The sequence below is a fragment of the Glandiceps talaboti genome, chromosome 4, assembly GCF_964340395.1.
Source record: "Glandiceps talaboti chromosome 4, keGlaTala1.1, whole genome shotgun sequence".
Classification (NCBI taxonomy): domain Eukaryota; kingdom Metazoa; phylum Hemichordata; class Enteropneusta; family Spengelidae; genus Glandiceps; species Glandiceps talaboti.
Window position 1 is genome coordinate 21,862,390 of NC_135552.1, and position 20,189 is coordinate 21,882,578.

The 20,189-nt window shown below is 34.1% G+C and overlaps 2 protein-coding genes across 2 annotated transcripts in view; one reads left to right on the forward strand and one right to left on the reverse strand.

Moving 5' to 3' along the window:
- The window catches only part of LOC144433753 (vacuolar protein sorting-associated protein 41 homolog), a 43,853-nt gene extending 24,430 nt beyond the window's left edge, over nucleotides 1-19,423 (reverse strand). Inside the window, exons 1-7 of the mRNA XM_078122115.1 lie at nucleotides 19,372-19,423; nucleotides 17,106-17,137; nucleotides 16,920-17,054; nucleotides 13,816-13,899; nucleotides 11,055-11,129; nucleotides 4,209-4,274; nucleotides 3,083-3,151 (exon numbers count right to left, since the gene is read on the reverse strand). Of these exons, the coding sequence (XP_077978241.1) occupies nucleotides 3,083-3,151; nucleotides 4,209-4,274; nucleotides 11,055-11,129; nucleotides 13,816-13,899; nucleotides 16,920-17,054; nucleotides 17,106-17,137; nucleotides 19,372-19,423 (513 nt within the window). The remainder of the gene's footprint in view (nucleotides 1-3,082; nucleotides 3,152-4,208; nucleotides 4,275-11,054; nucleotides 11,130-13,815; nucleotides 13,900-16,919; nucleotides 17,055-17,105; nucleotides 17,138-19,371) is intronic.
- A 303-nt stretch (nucleotides 19,424-19,726) lies between these two features.
- The window catches only part of LOC144434316 (uncharacterized), a 42,122-nt gene continuing 41,659 nt past the window's right edge, over nucleotides 19,727-20,189 (forward strand). The window contains exons 1-2 of the mRNA XM_078122767.1: nucleotides 19,727-19,776; nucleotides 19,975-20,038. The gene's annotated coding sequence lies outside the window, so the exon portion shown is untranslated. The remainder of the gene's footprint in view (nucleotides 19,777-19,974; nucleotides 20,039-20,189) is intronic.

Below are 20,189 nucleotides of genomic sequence, written 5' to 3' on the forward strand. Positions count from 1 at the left end.
GTTTCGGTTGTTCAATTCAGAAGGTAATGTCAGCAAAGCAGACAACTAAATGCATTTACTGAAAAATGTTCAACATATCATATCAACAAAATTTTGGTTTAAACTATCAACTTAGGAAAGTCTCAGATATTAATAGTATATAATTTTTACAATGTTGTGTTTACATGTAATTGTTTGGCTATGAAGTCAACAAAGCAGAACATGTCATTTACTGAAAATATTTAAACAAAATGTGATCAAAATGTTCAACTCAGAGAAGTCTCAGCTTGTTTCGATAAATTTAAGTGAGGTAACACATATTAGCATTGGTTGTTACATTATGAAGGATATAAAATCAACAAAACAAAACATGCATTTGCTGAAAATATTTCGCATCAAACAAATTTTAGGCAAATTTATCAACTCAGGCAAGTGTCAGATTGTTGTGTACTAGTATAAGGGAATATGATCTCACTGAATTCTGTGATATTTATACAAATCTCTTGTCAAACCTGTACATGTAACAATAGCCTTGGGGTATATTTGCCAATGTCATAAGATGTGTACCCTCATTGTTACAGCCAGTTTACACACTCAGGGAATACAAACAGACGTCCTGCATATGTTCTAATGTCACATAGTGCAGTAGCATTTTACCCCATAGCTAGAAAGTCAAAATAGAACAAGAAAGTCATCTTATTCTCAGAATAATTCTCACTACCAGTAAACTACACGCAGTTCTGGAAAGTAATGTGAAAATGTCGAAAGATTCACAACGCAAATGAAATCTCTGACTATTGTTTTGTTGGCAGTCAACTGATCAATCATATTAAAAGAGTTAGTGTATTACGTCTGGTGTTTTTATTTTGTTTTACTTTCACTTTCAATAATTACAAAGCAAGTTAACAAAATCTATTGAATGAACATACTGTTTGAAGTCAACATTTTACGAAAATGTTGGGGATGATATGAAGTCATGTGGAGTATTATAATGATGGCTGAATGGTTAGGGTGGCCAGTTTGGAATCTGTACATTGCAGGTTTGTGCCTAGTCACTGCTGTTTGTTTCTGAATGGCTAAATGGATTGGATGCTCCCTAGGGAGTTGAGAAAGTATGTTGTGCAACTACATATCCATACCAGGGGCAATATTTTATAAAATGCTTTGAACAGTGTGGGGAAAGGGGCATATATAAACTAACATTATTATTATTATTATTATTATTATTATTAGCAGTAGTAGTTGTAGTATTATGAAAGCAATGTGAAAATAATTGAACTGAAAGAAAAACTCTCAATGTTGACAGCTTCCTATTACACAAGCTAAGTCAGCTTGTAATACAATGTAATAACAGCTATGCAATACATATGTGTTTGCTTTGAGTTTGACTGTACAGTGTACCAGTATGTACAGATTGTAAAGGGAAGTAATAACAACCTATATAAACAGAGAGAGAACAATCATCAATATTTCATTTTATAAATATATCACCCTGATTTATTCAAGTAATGTCAAGGGCAAGGTTTTGGTATCAAGTATTTACATCTACCTGACTTCTCCAAGCATTTACCCAGTTTCAGTGACACCAAAAGTATGACAAAAGGTATTCAGTTTTACTAGATTTTTCTATTCTCTCATGGGGTACCCAAATCTTTGCAAAAATACTGGCTATTTTTTTTTAGTGAAATCTTACATTCCATGTATCATACACAACTAAATCAAAGGATCAAATTAAAAAAGTTCTGTTGACTTTCGATCTTCACAAGTAAGTCTGAAATAATTGCTTTATACACATACAAAAATGTACCCCCTGTAACATGTATGTATGCATATATGAAGGTACGTATACTAGGCAGATGCATACTTCTGTATCAAGTATGCAGTGTTTCAGTCTACATTCCCTTCAGTAAGTCATTATACTATGTGAATTAAAACACTAATTCTGTTTGCCCTCCTTTCTTTTCCCAAAGTAATCACCTTAAAGTCATTAGCTATAACACACACTTCACTTTGATTATTTGCATCCCCATTAAGCTGTGTGTTTGCTAATGACATGAACATAAAAACCCCATACAATTGCTATCTTTAAAAACACTCTCTCTCTCTGCTTTTAGTGGAACTTGACAATCTTTTCAAGATGCTTTTAACCCATAAGTAGTGAGCTGACCTTTGACCCTTGGGGTAGATATAATACTCTGTGTAAACTGATGTTTTCTGCATATGCAGCTTTCATTATGGGTGTGACGATCATTGTTCAAGCTAAACAATTTGTTTAATTTGTATTAACCCATCTGAGGTCAAGCGCTGACTGCATTAGTGTGAAGGACACATTCTTCATCTAAATTTGCATGCTAATTCTTTCTCTTGTCAACAAATTGACTATTTTCATCACCTTGCTTCCTTTTGCTGGTATTTTTTGGACGTTTTTATTTACATTGTAAATCATTACAAAAACTGTATTCTCTGAGACTTACGAAACAGGTTGTTACTTTCTTTAAATTTGCTGCATTTTCAATAACTGTTTACAGCATATTGATGTAGAACAATAAAATATTTAATACTAATGACGTACCTATGCCAAGAATTAGTTACTGAAATGTTTGGCAGATGATGAAAATACTATAGTTTGATGGGGCAAGCAGTGGTAAATGTTAATCCTAAATACACATGTGTGTCTGTCTGTCGGTCTGTTTATCTGGCAAGTCTAGCCACTACACCTGTTTGTCTGTTCATCTGTGTGTGTGTGTGTGTGTGTGTGTGTGTGTGTGTGTGTGTGTGTATGTGTGTGTGTATGTGTGTGTGTGTGTGTGTGTGTGTGTGTGTGTGTGTGTGTGTGTGTGTGTGTGTGTGTGTGTGTGTGTGTGCGCGCGCGCCTGTGTCTGTCTGTCTGTCAGTCTGTCTGTCTCTGCTGGCCTTTTTGTTCATCCAACTGTCTTCAGGCTTGTGAAGTTTTATGCTGCACTTTGCCAAATCACTTGTAAAAATATGGCCACTGAGAAAGCCATAAGTACTAAACACAAATACTCTGGGTTACTTAAAGCTACATTGGCACTCACTTGCCATGGGGTTTAGGCATACATTACTCAATATACCTGGTACATACCTTGGTTCCTCCTGTTACATACTGTTTGCCACTATTTGGTCTTGAGAATTTGGGATCCAAGGCGACTGCCTAGAATTCAAGTAATAGAAAGAAGACAGTGACTGAAAGTATTGTTATGACAGCAAACTCTCTCAAAGACCTGAAGTGGTTTCAATTAGTGTGATGGACTTAGTCTATAATTTATATTCATTGGGCCTTGGAAACAACAATCTTACACAACTTTTACAGTTACCTTCTCCAGGACACTCAAAATGTAAATAATGGAAGATAGCCAATTCCTTGGAAAGAAATCAGTGAACCCCTTAGTTCCTTTCATCATATCCAAAGGATAAAAAACAAGCTTTCTCATGGCAAAGTTTGGAAAACTTTTATTTCCAGGGAAGGTGGTCCCAAAGGCACATTCTAAGTTTCTGTAAATCAATAGAATCTAAGGACACTTCAATGACTTACTACTCTGGAAACTGAGGTGCCGGTTTACTAAGATAGACACAAACAAAAACTGTTTTTGTGACATGTTGATATATTAGCTGTTGAAGGGATGTTGGTTAGTTGTACTGCAGGGTGGCACTTTTGACTTCCATGATCTTGCAGTGTACATTTTTGGGGACTTCAAGTACCTACATTGTACACTATCTTGGTTACAGGGTGATTAGATTCACACAACAGAAACACTACTATCAGTATCAAAAGAACAATGGTTTCAGTTTGTGTTTATTGTAGTAAACTGAAACCTCGATAAGGCCAAATAAAAAAAAGTTGGTTGGTTCCGGTTACCCGACCCCACCTAGTTTTTCATGCCGACCCTAAACTTTTTTTTTTACATATTCAAGAAAAAAATAAGAAAATCATGAAAATTGTGAAGTCTCGCAAGAAATAGTGGATGCGGAAACTGACACCAACTGAAAAAGACAGTTTTTCCAATCTGTAATGGCTGTACATATGATGAGAAGAAGCCAATAACACAGAGACCATATGGAAAACAACAGAAAAAACATAACTACCTGAACTAGACACTCACATAAAAAAAATTTATTTTTTTTTAAAATAAAAAATCTACCTACCCCACCTATTCTAAAATTGAATGTTATCGGAACTAGAGTAGTGTCTATAATGTACATAAACCCACCTTGACTGGATAATCCAATGCTTGTAGCTGGTTATCCTCTGTTTCATACAAACCATGGACAGCAACCTGGACACATATAGAACAGAGATAAAACAAGAAAACGTTAATAATCAGTATACCTCATCATTGTTTGGGCATTTAGGGTTCAAGAGCTGTGAAGCTCCTAACTTTGTTTACAACTGCTGACACCAGACCGTGGACAAATGGAACCTGTTACAAACAGGGAAAGTCAACAACTGAATTGGATTAATAACACTTGGCACAACATGTTTGAAGTACAGAGACTTGTATTGCATTCTATCATTTGATAAGAACAGTTTTATGGCCTCTTTACATAATAATTCATGTTCACAAACAAATTTCCCATTTCCCTGGCAATTCATGTACACATAAAGAGACCATAAAACTGTTCTTATCAAACCGTGGTGTGTAATACAAGTCTCGGCTGTTCCAACATGCTGAGCTAAGTGTTTTCAATCCAATTCATTTGTTTACTTTCCCTGTATGTAACAGGTTCCGTTTGTCTACGGTCTGATGTCGGCAGTTGTACTAACCATGATGCTCACTGCACAGCAGATCTATTCTGATCCACTGAGATTTGCCATTTCCATAGCTGTATTTTAGAAAGGGAAGCTAGGCAGAGAAGACTTTTCTGGTTTCCCTAATCATAAGAAATGAAGCTAAACTGACATTCACCTCATACTTTGTTCACTGTAATGAAACCATACATCTGAACCCATATAATACCACAGAATCAATTTCCGAATACATATAAGAAACAGGATACAACTATAAACAAGATTTCAACTTAGATCCTATACACTATGCTTTTACCCAACCTCTCTAGAGATGTTACCATGGTTTTAGAACCGAAGTGTAAATTTTAATCAGACTTCTCCCTCCTTTGCTATATGTGTTTTAAAACCTTACCAAAAGCAATAAATGTAAGTTGTGAGTCATTTTTATGAGTCTTTAAGTCCTTCTCTTTAATAGTATTCTAAAACCACAGAACAGTAGGACACTATGTAAATTTTACAAAATTTCCCTCTCCTTGTTATCAAGGTTTTGGAAACAAGCAAAGGCACTGAATACATAGTGGTCATTTTTTCCGATTTTTTCACCTTTCTTTGTTTACAGTATTCCTAAACAATATAGGAAACTCATAAATGATTATTTTTCTTCAAATTTCCTACACTCTGTTACCAGCAGGGTTCTGAAACTACATAAAAAATGGTAGACTAGTATTAAACTTGAGATGCTAATAGCTGGCCACATAGTGTATGCTGAACGTATTCTATGAATCAAATACATGTACATGTACAAATACATATAGTGTTACTTGCATTGTTAAATCAGTTATCAGCCCATCTTTTGACATGATGCACATGCATTGTATGTCATCTTATGTTATCGTCCTATTCACTTAAGTGGTCATTTTCAGTAACCTAAATTTGTAGCATACACGCAAATAGACCAAATTTGGCATGCAACACAATAAAGTGCAGGTATGTGACTGAAAAAAACATTAAATAGTAACACACAGAGTACTGTAAAACTAACACCATATACCAGCACATTATTTCTTTTGATACACTGTGGTGTCATTGCGCCACTTTCATTTTTTCTCCTTCCATTTCTCTCTTACCCATAAAATGTATCTATTTTTAGCAGAAGTCATGATAACAGACATGTATGGTATATTCACAGCTATAAATCTATCCCTTTAACATATGACAGTCTCTCACATTACTGGCCATTTCACTACATTTGAAACAAAATCAAACGGCAATGCAAACACTTGCCTACTTACAATCATCAGTCATCATCTTTATAGTGGCTTTGAATAAAGTTTGCTAGTAATAAATCGTTGAACATTTCCCTGTGTAATCCATAATAAAAATGCAGTTTTCAGTATAACATTAAATATATGATGTAAAGATATGCATAAATTTTGGGGTATAACATCGATTTGAAATCTGCTACATGAATATTAACAACAGGTTAAAGATTTCGATACATGGATGTAGGTGGAAAATGAATATTTATCAAATACACCCAATATAGGCTGAATGACTTACTCATTATTTATTATTTATGCTGTTGTACTGCTGAAGCCTGCATGGTCAACAACTGATAAAAGCCCTCAGATTGTTAATAGCTGGGGGGAGGGGAGTGGGCGCTACTCATCTTATTTGACTTTACATATATGTGCCCTCCTTTGAGGTGCATGTTCAAGCCCTTTGGTCTAAAATGGGGTGTTTTTTCGAGTTATGGAGTCTAAAATGTGGTCCATTCTCCTTTATCAATCATAACTGCTATTAACTGCTCCAAAATGTTGCCTCGTAAGGGCAATGTATTTTGGTCTAAAATTTGATGTTTTTACAACCTGTAAAGGTCTAAAATGGAGTATTAGTTTTGGTCCAAATGGGTGTAAAATGGGGCCTGGGTTTCCAGCAGGAAAAGCCTGCATTGCACGGTAGAGTCAAACTGAACGACACTCTTCTTACTTACAGCATGGTAAATTTAATCAAACCCAGCCAACACCTGGCGGGTTTGAACCCAGGCTGCAATAATTTTGACAGACGAAACAAAAACTAGCGTCATATCATGGCTGTACACTGTTTGTGTGGAATATGCCTCACAAGTTAAGGGTTTCTCTTCACTGCAAGAGACAGTCACAAGCAGCAATTATATACTGTATATTCTATTAGTCGATTCAGCACAGCTTAGTTTCTTCTGCTGTAATTCAGCTAATAAGAAAGAGTGAACTATTTCTGGTAAAATCTTTAATGTATTTTCCAACTGGCAAATATTAACAAAATAATGGCAAAACTTTATATAGCTACAGGCTGTTTTTTAAAAACTGTTGTCTGAAAAAAAGACTTAACAAAGACATTATTTCAATTTGATCATTAATATTGTACAACACTCTGTATCTAAGAGTACGGTTCATTTGACAGTTCTGTTATTAATTAATAAATTATCATATATCATTTAAATATTTATTAAATATTCAAAATATAAAGTCATTGAAATTCCTTAACCCAGGTGGTACACAGTTTTTTAAATGAAATTTTTAATCAAAAATAAATTATTCAAGATTACTGAAAATGAATTATTAAGTGATAATTAACATCATTTTTTCTATTCTGTGGTTAATAATTATGAATCATATGTTTACTTCAACTGTCATTTTAGAATCCAACATGGCTGTTGAATGTCATTTTAGAATCCAACATGGCTGTTCAATGTCATTTTAGAATCCAACATGGCCATCGAATGTAAATTTAGAATCCAACATGGCTGTTGAATGTCATTTTAGAATCCAACATGGCTGTTGAATGTCATTTTAGAATCCAACATGGCTGTTGAATGTCATTTTAGAATCCAACATGGCTGTTGAATGTCATTTTAGAATCCAACATGGCTGTTGAATGTCATTTTAGAATCCAACATGGCTGTTGAATGTCATTTTAGAATCCAACATGGCTGTTGAATATCAGTTTAGAATCCAATATGGCCATTGAATATCAGTTTAGAATCCAATATGGCCATTGAATATCAATTTAGAATCCAATATGGCCATTGAATATCAGTTTAGAATCCAATATGGCCATTAGATATCAATTTAGAATCCAATATGGCCATTGAATATCAGTTTAGAATCCAATATGGCCATTAGATATCAATTTAGAATCTAATATGGCCATTAGATATCAATTTAGAATCTAATATGGCCATTGAATATCAGTTTAGAATCTAATATGGCCATTAGATATCAATTTAGAATCTAATATGGCCATTGAATATCAATTTAGAATCCAATATGGCCATTAGATATCAATTTAGAATCCAATATGGCCATTGAATATCAATTTAGAATCCAATATGGCCATTAGATATCAATTTAGAATCCAATATGGCCATTAGATATCAATTTAGAATCTAATATGGCCATTGAATATCAGTTTAGAATCCAATATGGCCATTGAATGTCATTTTAGAATCCAATATGGCCACTGAATATGATTTTAGAATCCAATACATGTATGGTAGTCAAATATAATTTTAGAATCCAATATGGCTGGTAAAGACGTAACTCTACGTACATGTATACAAGTGTCAATAATATTATGCAAATTAACGTTTATTCTGATGATTAGTATTGTGTACACCTGTACCTACATGTGTCAATATGCAAATTAACATTTATCCTGATATTTGATAATGTGTACTCTATTATTCCACGCTACCTCAATTTCTAGTCGGTATACCTGGTGATGGGTAAGCATAAAATTACGACCATAGTCTGAGTTCTTGAGGCAATCATAAATAGTGAGAGACAGTGACATGGTCTACTCACTATTTCAGTCCATGGAGTTGCAATTATCTTACAAAATATCACCTTTCCAGTGACCCAGTGACTATAGTTCTAGGTAATGTCCCTACTGACCTGATTATTACTCAAATCCTAGCTAAATCTCTGACTTTACGTTACTCCTGCTGGCAATTTTTACAGGGACTCCTAATACTAATATCACAATGCTTACAGCACAATTTGATTTTTGTTACTATGAACACAAGTTCTTAGAAAACTGAAGATTAAAGACACACACTATTAGTTTTATATTGTAGACTTGATGGTCAGCTGATTTCTCCTTTCAAAAAGATGCAGGAATGAATAAAATCATGAAGTGTACTTTCAAAAATAAAGTATGTACTCCCATTATGATATTAGTAATTCTACTGATGTTGTATAATTTTATCTGGTGCACATGCTTTCTCAACAATCCTCTCTAAGCGCTGCAAAATTGTTATGCCTGACACAATGGTTACAATATGGTACAGACAGATGTCTTTGCTATCCTATAACACTATTGTTGAATATGATGGTATTTATTTGAAATTCAACCAGCATTGTATCACTTACATTATGGCAAACAAAAACAATGAAAATTACAAATAAATTAATTTATATGAAGTTATAACTAAAATGTAATTTTACAACACAACAAAACACAACACAACACAACACTACACAACACAACACAACACAACATAACGCAAGTACAACATGCGTGGCTGTTATAGTGCACACACATGTACTGCTATGAACATATAGACACCCTTGAAAGCCATAAAAAACAAAGTATGATACACAGCCATATGTATATGCACTAATACAAGCATAGATATACCCAAGAAATCTGAAGTGTATATATACATGCACTGATACAAGCATTTCCTCAAAATCCAAAGTGCACACTGCATGGTATACCAGCATAGATTTCCCTGAAATCTAAAGTACAATTTATGCACAACTATACGTATATGTATTGATACACGCCTAGATTATATTCCTCTGGAATCCACAGTGCAATTAATTGACACATGGCTCTATGTATATCTGTTTAATTACTCTGGTGATAATCTTGTCTGTGCTGCATGTCCCCAGTCAAGTGTACACAAGTCCATATGGTAGTAATGGGATAAATACTCATTAGTGTCACACAGGGCATTTAAGGAAAAGGTCATAGTACCTAATAGCTGTTTAATGCTGCACTCCAACAATTTACTCATATGATTTATGCATTCTAGTACTGAGTAGACATATCAGGAATTGGAAATAAATACGATAAAAATAGTAGACTGACACAAACACATGCTACAATTATGGTTTCTCCACTATGACTTCCAATCTGATAAGGGTGATCCTAGTTGTTTCTATGATTCTCATGACCTGACCAACTCTGCATTTGTTTAATCAACTAAAATAATTACTCTAAATCCATGCCCTCTATGGCTGGATTTAAGAATATTGCAACATCACTGATGGTAACATGGTGACCCCACAAAGGCGAATCTGGGTGAAAATTAGTATTCACTGCTGAAAAGTGGGACCTAAAAAATAAAATAAGTGGGTCATGGTTTCCATCAGACTTAAATCCTCATTTCGAAGTCATTCAAAATGATAAAAGTACAATTATGAAGTGAAAGTATCACACACATGTATACATATATTTACTTTTTGTGTACGTTATTTTTAATCGACCAACCAATCCATCCTTTTAGGTTCATCATTCATGTCATGATAAGAAACAAAGGGCTGCCCTAAAGCAATCTTTTAAGCCTCATCTTGGATAACTGTTCTATACTCTGTTTACAGAGCAAAGAGACTTTCTGCAAGATAAGACATTTCTCTACAAGTAATGAAACTTGAACAAATATTTGAAATGAGGCCACAACAATGAGATCTAGATCACTAAGTAAATTAGGCTGGAGATGAATTTTTTGTTCTTTTGAATCACAACGACATATTTTCAATTTTGAGCGATGTTTGATGTTGTGCTCTTCAAAGGAAATTTGGAAAAAGTGTATGTGCACAATTTTTTGACTGCCACAGTACAATTTGTGTATTTTGGAGGTAAGAGGCTAGGTACCATTGTGAATTTCTCTTCTTTGCATCATACCTTGCTACCCAAAGAGATATTTAATGATATTTTGACACTGTTGTGCCATGCTTTTAAAAAAAGTGAACAATAGGGAACTTGCAAACTCGCCATGTTGAATGTTGCATCATGGGAAATGTGATAATAAATAATAATCAATTAGTATTGTAAACAATATTGTTACATTGTTTATAACCATGAATGATCAATTCAAATTTATCCTGACCAGTGTGGGAGGTTTATTTCATTGGTAGCTCCGATAAGATATTACGATAACCACAGATGATCCCATAGTCCTTTGCATCTGAGTATGCTCAGTCTGGATCACAAGTTCCCTATTGTTGCATATGAAGATCACAAACCCTTCATTTTACACATGAAAGTTTCACTAACTTACCCTTCCATCGTCTGAACAACTTGCAATATAGTCTCCATTGTCATCCAAACTGATCTGATTGACAGTGGTGGTATGCTGTGTGACAAAGAAAACAAATAGGGGAGTCAGTTTTTTACAGAAGGATATTCATTTATCTACGAGGTAGAAGTATAAATCTGTGTCAAAATGTTGCTGTAGGAGTGATGATATTTCCGGTATTTGGTAAAAATTGGAGTTGTGATCTTTATCAGAGAGTGAAAGGGTTGAACATTAATCAAATTTCAAAGGGAAGGAATCATATCGTAGTCATCCTTCTCTCTACATGAATATATAACAGCTGTACCTGAAATTGAGCAAAGCATACTTTCCTTTCCTGAACTATTAAAATCTGCAAAAACAAAAGGTGCATACACAGAGAGAGAGAGAGACACACATGTGTGCACATGCATGCACACACACATACATACATACACACATACACACACAGACACACATATACATGCACACACACATACACACATACACACACACACACACACACACACACACACACATACATGCACACATATAAACACACACTGATTGTAGAATTTTGGACTGACGATCATACTATACTCATTAGTGTTCTGTGCACGCCAGCTATGAAAACAGCTCTACACAAATTTAACGACGGTATTACCTGAAGTCAGTAAAATGAGAGTTTGTCTTCTATGGATTTAACACACTGACATCCAAGAATACCAACAAACATACAGTCTTAACTTATCAACGTCAGGGAGTGTAAAATGAGTTTTATTTTTAATGCACAATTGGAAATCACTAAATTTGACAAAACTGATGGTATATCCATGGAAAGATCATTTACAGTTTTTACTATTTACAGCTTAGATTGACAAGTCGTCATTCTTTGTTATTTCACTAAACTCAATTTCCAACAAAACATCAAAATGTCACATTCAATCAGCCCATTGTATCAAACTTTATGGTGAACACATTGGGGAACAGAAGTAATTCTAATGAAATAACTGCACATATAAATCTGTGTTTTCTAATTGTTAGCATTACCACTCGATACTAACTATTGATTTCACCAAGCTACTCACTGAAGAGACTTAAGGCAGGATTATTTTTATTTTAAGATCACATCTCTGTTTATTCTTTGAATGGCTATCAAAGATGTCTTGTACTATAAAAGGTGTGTTGCTGATTCTCTATTGAACAAACACAGATATCAAAAGATATCCAACGTTTCCTGATGACAATTTGGGTTCTAGTTAGTCTAGTATCATAAGTATACCCTCAAAATAGTCTCTAAAGAGTTAAACACACAATTTCACAGACCAATCAGAAGGTATACAAATTTGATACACTTGATTCACAGACCAATCACACAGAAGGTGATTTTACCAATACACTTTGGCCCACAGACCAATCAGATGGACGGTGATTTTACCAATTTCATAAACTTTGTCTCGTAGAAGATGAAACACCAACTTGGCACAATTTGGTTAGCAGACCAATCAGAGGGTGACATCTCAAGTTGTCAAGCGAGATTGATAACACTAAGGTAGCTTTACTCTGTTCTTTGGGAATCTTTATAAGTAATCCTATAAGAATCCTTTACTATACAATATTCATTATACAATGCTTTCACTATGTCATCTCAGAAGCTTTGAACATTCCCAAATGAATCTTTGACAACTCCGCAAGGAATTGTGTACTTTTCCTCCCGGAATCCAATCACAATCCTTTCATATTCCATGGAAATATGTTTCTATGTAATCCAATAGAATTTTTTCCATCTTTCTTTATGAATTCTCTGCTAACCCTTATTTTTCATTTGATGGACGTGACTACTGTCTTGAATTCTTTTACAATTTCTCTGAACATCGTTTAAGAATTCTTCATTAATAAATGATCTGATGCTGTATTGATTTATGATATATATATATAAGAAATGTTCAGCAAATCGCTACTATAGAACTATGCAATCAGCTATTCTAATAATGCCAGAAGACAATTGTAATGTTATAGAAGACATGCATCGATATTAACATTATACTGGAATGTGGTTTTATTTAAGTATTTTCACTTTGAGTAAAAAGCTGATAAACTCATCTTGTGCCACTTTAACCAAGGAATCAAATGATAATTGCTATGATGCACCTAGGGAGTAAAATTCTATTTCAGGTAACGAGAATAAAATATGAAGAATTTAAGTGGAAAATATTGATATGACAGAACACATTTTTTCCCCACTAATTCTTCTTTTGGTAGAGGCAATGGCATCCAATGACAGGTAGGTTTCACAGAATGATAACCATTCTTGGGCGTATTATTGGACTGACTTTGAAAATTAACAATTTTGCATGGCCTAAACGTTTCCAGTATAAACATTCTATGGTGATAAACTTTGCATTGCAGACACAAACGTTCTTATCAACATCCCTCAGGATTAGTATTTTCATCAACTTTATATGACGTATTTTCTAGTTTGGACGCTTAAAGCAAAAAACTACTGTGGAAACTGAGCTCTCGGCTTACTGAGATAGACACAAACTAAAACTGTTGTTGTCTGATATGGCAGATTGCACGAGTGTGTGATAGCTGTGGTTGAGAGATCACCCTATGATCAAAATAGTTTAAACACTGTTTGTTGATCATGGAAGTTGTCAGAAATAGTTCATATCACATTATCGGTATGTTGCAACAATAATTTTAGTTTAATTGTGTCAATCTTTCATAGTTCGGTTTCCACGGTGATGTTTTAGGGAATACTTACACATGCAAATTCCTTGCCAGAAATATTGTTACCTTGATGGTCGATTACATGAACCAGTCCCCAATGAGTTCCAATGGCTAAAAACTACAAACAGAACAAACAAAACAAAAAAACCAGCAAATTTAGGAACAAAAATAATCAAGTAAACACTTAAGAATAAAGCAGCCATGTACATATGTTGTAACAAACACGAACAATAGAAATTTTTGCGATAGTGACAGATATCTGCAACTAAACTTAAAATCATAACTGAACAAGGCATGCCTTATATGAATCATATGGAATGCTGCTATACAATATATTATTCCCAAATACTTTCTTCCATTCAGCCATGAAAAGTATGAGTGACCTAAGGGGCCTTGTCACTACCAGTACCAGTGAAAGATGAGTAGTGACAAAACCTTGAGGTCATGAGTATCTTTTGACAGAATGAGGAAATATATTGGAAAATCATTCTTCTACATGGTGCAAGCATAATTTATGAAAATTTGGGAAAGAGAATGTTGATGTTGATTTTGAGGACCACAGAACCATTAGTGTAGATGTATGATTATCAAGATGTTGAATGGCCGGGGTATAAATCTCATGTTTTTGTTCAAATGCATTCAACTTTAATAGCTTGTATGAAATGCGAAACACAGACCTTTCAGTTTTGTAATGTTCGTACATGTATCAAAAGGGAACTTGCAAACCCGCCATGTTGAATGTTGCACCATGGGAAATGTGATAATAAATACTAATGAATTGGTATTGTAAACAATACTGTTACATTGTTTGCAACCACGAATGATCAATTCATAGTAATACCCTGACCATTGTGGGAGGTTTTTTTATTGGTAGCTCCAGATTAGGTATTATGATAACCACAGCTAATCCCATAGTCCTTTGCATCTGAGCATGCTCAGTCTGGATTGCAAGTTCCCTATTCCATCAAATTATTAATTTCTGTTTGTTTAGCTGAAGGGAGAATTTGTGACACGAATGACCTTGACTCTGCACCTTTGTGACACAAATGACCTTGACTGCACTTTTGTGACACAATTACTTTTCATATCAATATGTCGAAAAACATTGAAAATTAACATAATTAAACCTTGTGCAATATGCATATATTATGAAATTTCAAGAACAACAAAATTAATGTTATAGTAAACTAAGATGTGGCGTGATAAGAAAGAGAACCCTTTCTTTTCATTTGATGAATACTTTTAATGTCATCCTCAAGAAAACTGGCTTGTTTAAGAAATTGTTCTTAAAGGAAAGGAAAGAAAAATAACACACTCTAGATTGATTTTCTTTTGAAAGTGCATTAAGAAAATACACCTGCTCATATCAAGATCTTCACAAAGGAAAAAAAACTGCATCAGTATCAATTCTAGTCACATAGCAAGCTAACTGACACTCAGTGCCATCGGCTACAGACATTGATTACAATTGTGGAAATAGACAGGACAGCAATTGTGATGATAAAGAACATGAAGGCTGCATTAAATAAATAATGTGATGGAACTAAATGCTCTTACTATAATGGACTACATATATGGTGTTGACCCCCTAGTATGATGCATTCAGAGCTAGGTTGACCCCCTAGGATAGCATAAATAGGTCAAGATGATGTTATCATGCCATTGTAATGGGCAAGATGGGTGTCTTTGTGTGTATAAATTGACAGTGTACATGAGGACAGCATGGCAAAGGATGATGTAGATCCACTTTGAATATTGTTGCAAGTTTGAGTGACAAGTCAGTGACAAACAATAAGTACATTTACTATGGACTTTGTCATTTTTATGAGGACTGAGGACAGATATAGTTTTAATGCTGAACTGCTTGACTGTGTTATAATCACTCTAGTTCAACTGGTCCAACAATATTTTTGGTCGTATTTTCATTAATCTGACCTGAACTGATTCATTGCTACATTTTCAATTTTTTACCAAAAATATGAAATCTATCTCTGAACAATAATGCCTTGAAATGGTTCATATGTCAATGCAGGCATACATACTTTAACATAGAAATAGTTTACTCCAACAGTATATTTTAGGTAAACAAATACTAAATAGATTTTTAAAGCTAAATATAAAGAAACCGTCAAATAGATGTTCACACAGATCATTTTCACAGGCTAAGATTTTTAAAATAACCTATTTTGTCAGAGGACATTTTGTTTGAGGACTTAATTTATTATTCTTTTCCCTATCACATCAGCACTTATACATATTAAAGATTTTAATGGTCTCCATTTTCTTGATATAATTGAAAGTGACACAAGAAAGTCTGTAAACTGTCACTGTGAAATATTAATATGATATTCCAAAGCTCCTTATTAGAGGTTATTCCCTAGACACCATTATTTTCAAGCTTTCAAGGACAAGACCCCTTTATACATCAATGACTTTACATTTCAAGTTTGTTCAGCTTAGTACCAACTTACAAGAGTGTGATAACTTCTGCAAATTTTTTCAACTAGAACATATGGTGGCTGCACTTTTACAAACTATGCTTGGCAACTTTCCATGGACACAAGACAACTTACAAGTTATCTGGACATTTTCAAGATCAAGTTGATGAGATATCTATTCAAGGAAGCATTCTTAGTGTTGTTGGCATTTCAGCAAAACTAAACATATCAAAGTGTTGGTATTTGGTGCTGTAGACAGTCTTTTGACTAATCAATCTTGATTGATTAATTGATCAACTGATTGATTGATTGATTGATTGATTGACTGATTGATTGACTCTTAATAAGTCATGCATTTCCATGAACACCACCACCTGTGACTTACTAAGAGTCGACTAGGTTAAACAAACTAGTCAAGTTGGGTTGTGGCTGGCTCAGCAGTTAGCTTATACACCTCTGACCTCTCTGCAGTCTGGTTTCAACTTGACCAATGCCAGTTGGGTTTGATTAAGAAATTAACCAGATATGCTTAGAGTGATTGTCAGTTTCACGCTTACAAACAATGCAGTTTTTTGTCCCTAGGTACTAAATGATTATCCTTCTGCTTTACATGTAACACTAGGATGCTGCTCAGTAATGACCATATCACCAACTTCTGAATTTTGGACTTTAGAGTATGATTATATTATACAACACTGACCTTACTATGCACTGCAAGACAACTCACAGCATCTTTACTTCTATCAAGGATATTCTGTAAATCATTTCCAATTCGTTCATATTTTAACTTTGGTTCCTCCACATCAGATTCTTCTGATGATGATTCTTCCTCATCCTCATCACCATCTTCTTCATCATCATCATCATCATCATCATCTTCCTCTACTTCTTCTTCTTCTTCTTCTTCTTCATTTTTCACTTCTTCCACCTTTAAGCAATTTTTAACATTGGAAAAAGTTGAATGTTACATACAAAATCTACAGACAAAACTTGTACTTGCGACGTTAACCAATATGTTCAACTTCTCACAGTCAAAGTTCAAGCTATGTAAACGAAAGTGATCTTAAACTATGGCAAAAAAAATGAATTTTAAAACATACAAACTACAGAAAAACTCATAATGGTTAATCAAAATAGTTCAATTTATAAGTGAAGAATGAAGCTCACAAACTTTAGTCAGCAAATTTGTGCTGATAGAGGCACCATTACCAATATGTTCAACTCTAAAGAGCAACCCAGTTACTACTGTGTAGATTGCAAGAAAAGTAATGAAATAACCATGAGTAGAAATAGACCATCCTCATTAGATATGAACAATTTGTGTTCCAATTTCAAGCATGCATGCAATAAGGTACAGGTACTAGAATAGATACATGTAGATAGCTTGAAAACTTTCTGAGTAGATCTGTCAGAAAATGATGTGATAACAAAAATTTATAAATTAAAACAATATTTCAAAAGTGACATAAGATAAGTCCAATACTGACATAAGGATGGGATGGAAATCTCCTCAAAGTGAGGAGGGTACATAATCATGATCCCAATCTAAAGATGCAAAAGACAATATTGGGGTGTAATGTTTTTAGTGACTTATGAGTAAACATTTATTATTTGCAGAAAGTGTATATACTTTTTTGTACTTGTGATTTTCATTATTGGGATTCACAAAACAAATTAAAGAGAGAATTTCGTAAAATTGCATATAGATGAAGAGACTGTGCTTTTTCTCAGGGGTAATATCCTGGATGTTCCTATCTCAAACAATAGCAAGATAGCATGGGCATATAGAGCCATGTAATATTAAATAGGTATTGTTAGAGCCTATCAGATTTCCACTCAATTATAATGGTATCAAATGTATTAGTAGATGTGCTATGTTTAGAGCCCTAATACCTGTAAATTTTTGCTGTTTTTGTTACTTACTTATTGTAAGTTTTGTATATGAATGATTTCCTGGAACTGAATTTTATCAACATAATTATTACAATTCTAACAATGATCTCAAATTTACAATTTCTTGAGAAAAGTGAAAATTTGGTTTGGGCTCTCTATTGTACTGTACACACATAGAGCACATGACAATTAACATATCAATCCTGATATACAGAGCCCCATTGAGGACAAGTAAACAAATATGTAATTCAGGTGTTTTAAAGTACTGAACTTTTTTCAGAGAAGGATTTTTTGTGTGTGTCACTTTGAATGAGTCAAAATGGGAACAAGAATTGTGGAAAACAAACGTTTCAGCTATTGAGCTTAAAATACAGTGTTTTTGCTAAGAATATGGTAAACTAGCATAGTTTTCCATACAATGATGATTGTACCATGGTTGTACTAACCACCCTTAACAAAAACACTTTTTGATGGGTTTTCAAATGAAATGTACGTACATTTATTTTTACCTGTACAACATTTAAAAAACTAGATAGATCGTTAAACCTAAGATAATTGTATTGTATTCTGCATTACTATGATTATGAACAACAGCTATGTACAAAAACAAGTTTACCAAACTCATTATTTAACATAATAACAATCATACTGAAATCATATTAATCAAATTATCAAAACCCTAAGCAATAACTATTACACATTTATGCTATTTCTTTTACCATTTTTTTTTCTGTTAGGTTGGTTTGATTAATTTCGTTCATTTTTATCATGTTATCAATTCACCAAACATTTTCATCCATAAATCTCGTTTTTGGTCTCATTAATAAGTCTTTGGTCAAACTCAGGTATCTCGAACAAAAACAAAGTAAAACAAAGTTTTAAATTCAAACACCTTTTCTATTCTTATCTCACACCATCTTCATTTATTTGCGAAGAGGCTGAGATCCAGTTGCTTAAAATTACCTGCAGTATACCCTTTTCTGCTATTGAAGGCGGCGGGCGGGGGTGGGTGTGGGGTTTAATACGAAATTTAGCGGCTGTCCCTCTCGGCCGGGGTCCCCATTCACATTTCTTATGAAGTTGTGACGTACACGAGATGATGAGGGGGAGGGACAGCCATACATCACACCGCAGCCGTGGGGATTTTAGTGCAGAGGCTGCGAATCGAACCTAAATTAGAGAGATACTTCACTATCAACCTTCAAATATCAATAAAATTACAGTTTGAACGGAGGGTTGCACATTTCTCATCACGACACATCTCACCTTCTCTTCCGGGGTGTCTTGATCAGCCATCTTGCCTGACGTCATGGGGTACAGTTTAATATTTAAATTTATGCAGGGAATAAATTAATATAGGGCGAACCACAATGGGATATTCCTCCGCTCCAAACAAATATTTAGACATATTGATGAATTCAAACTTAAATATTGTAATCAAACGTAAATTATTATTTTGATATTACAAAGGTTAAAACTGTAAATCATCGGTTGTTATTACATCCTTAAAGATCTTTTATGTCTCGATGAACATCAACAAATCAATACACCGTGTGAACAGCCCACTGTTGTATATTTTAAGCTTATTTGCATACTGTATGTCTGCTCCCTTCAGCTGTCTGATTGTTACACTATAACGTCTGCATTCTTTCGAAAAATTCTCGGTAAGTAAGCAATATTCGAAAAATATGGGACATTTTTTTGAAATTTTGTTTTCCTAGTATGACCAGCATTAATTTGTGAAATAATGAGATTTATTATTAGCATAATTTATTAAAAACCGCACGTGTGTTATTGTGATTGTTATTATGTGGCCTATGGCATGTAACAGATAGAGCATTTTTCACCGTTTTGCTCGCCAGGCCTCACCTAAATATCCGTAGTTTGAGTGAACTGACACGTACGGGCTGCACAATCAACTTAGTGGTAAGCTTATATTTTAAATTTTGTATTTTATATTATAATATTTATGCAAATTATCATAATTTATAAAAAATGTGCGAGTTAATTCGCCATTTTATTTGACTACATTTGTTTGTGTGATTATGGACGCTAAGGACATAGTCAGTGGCGCGAC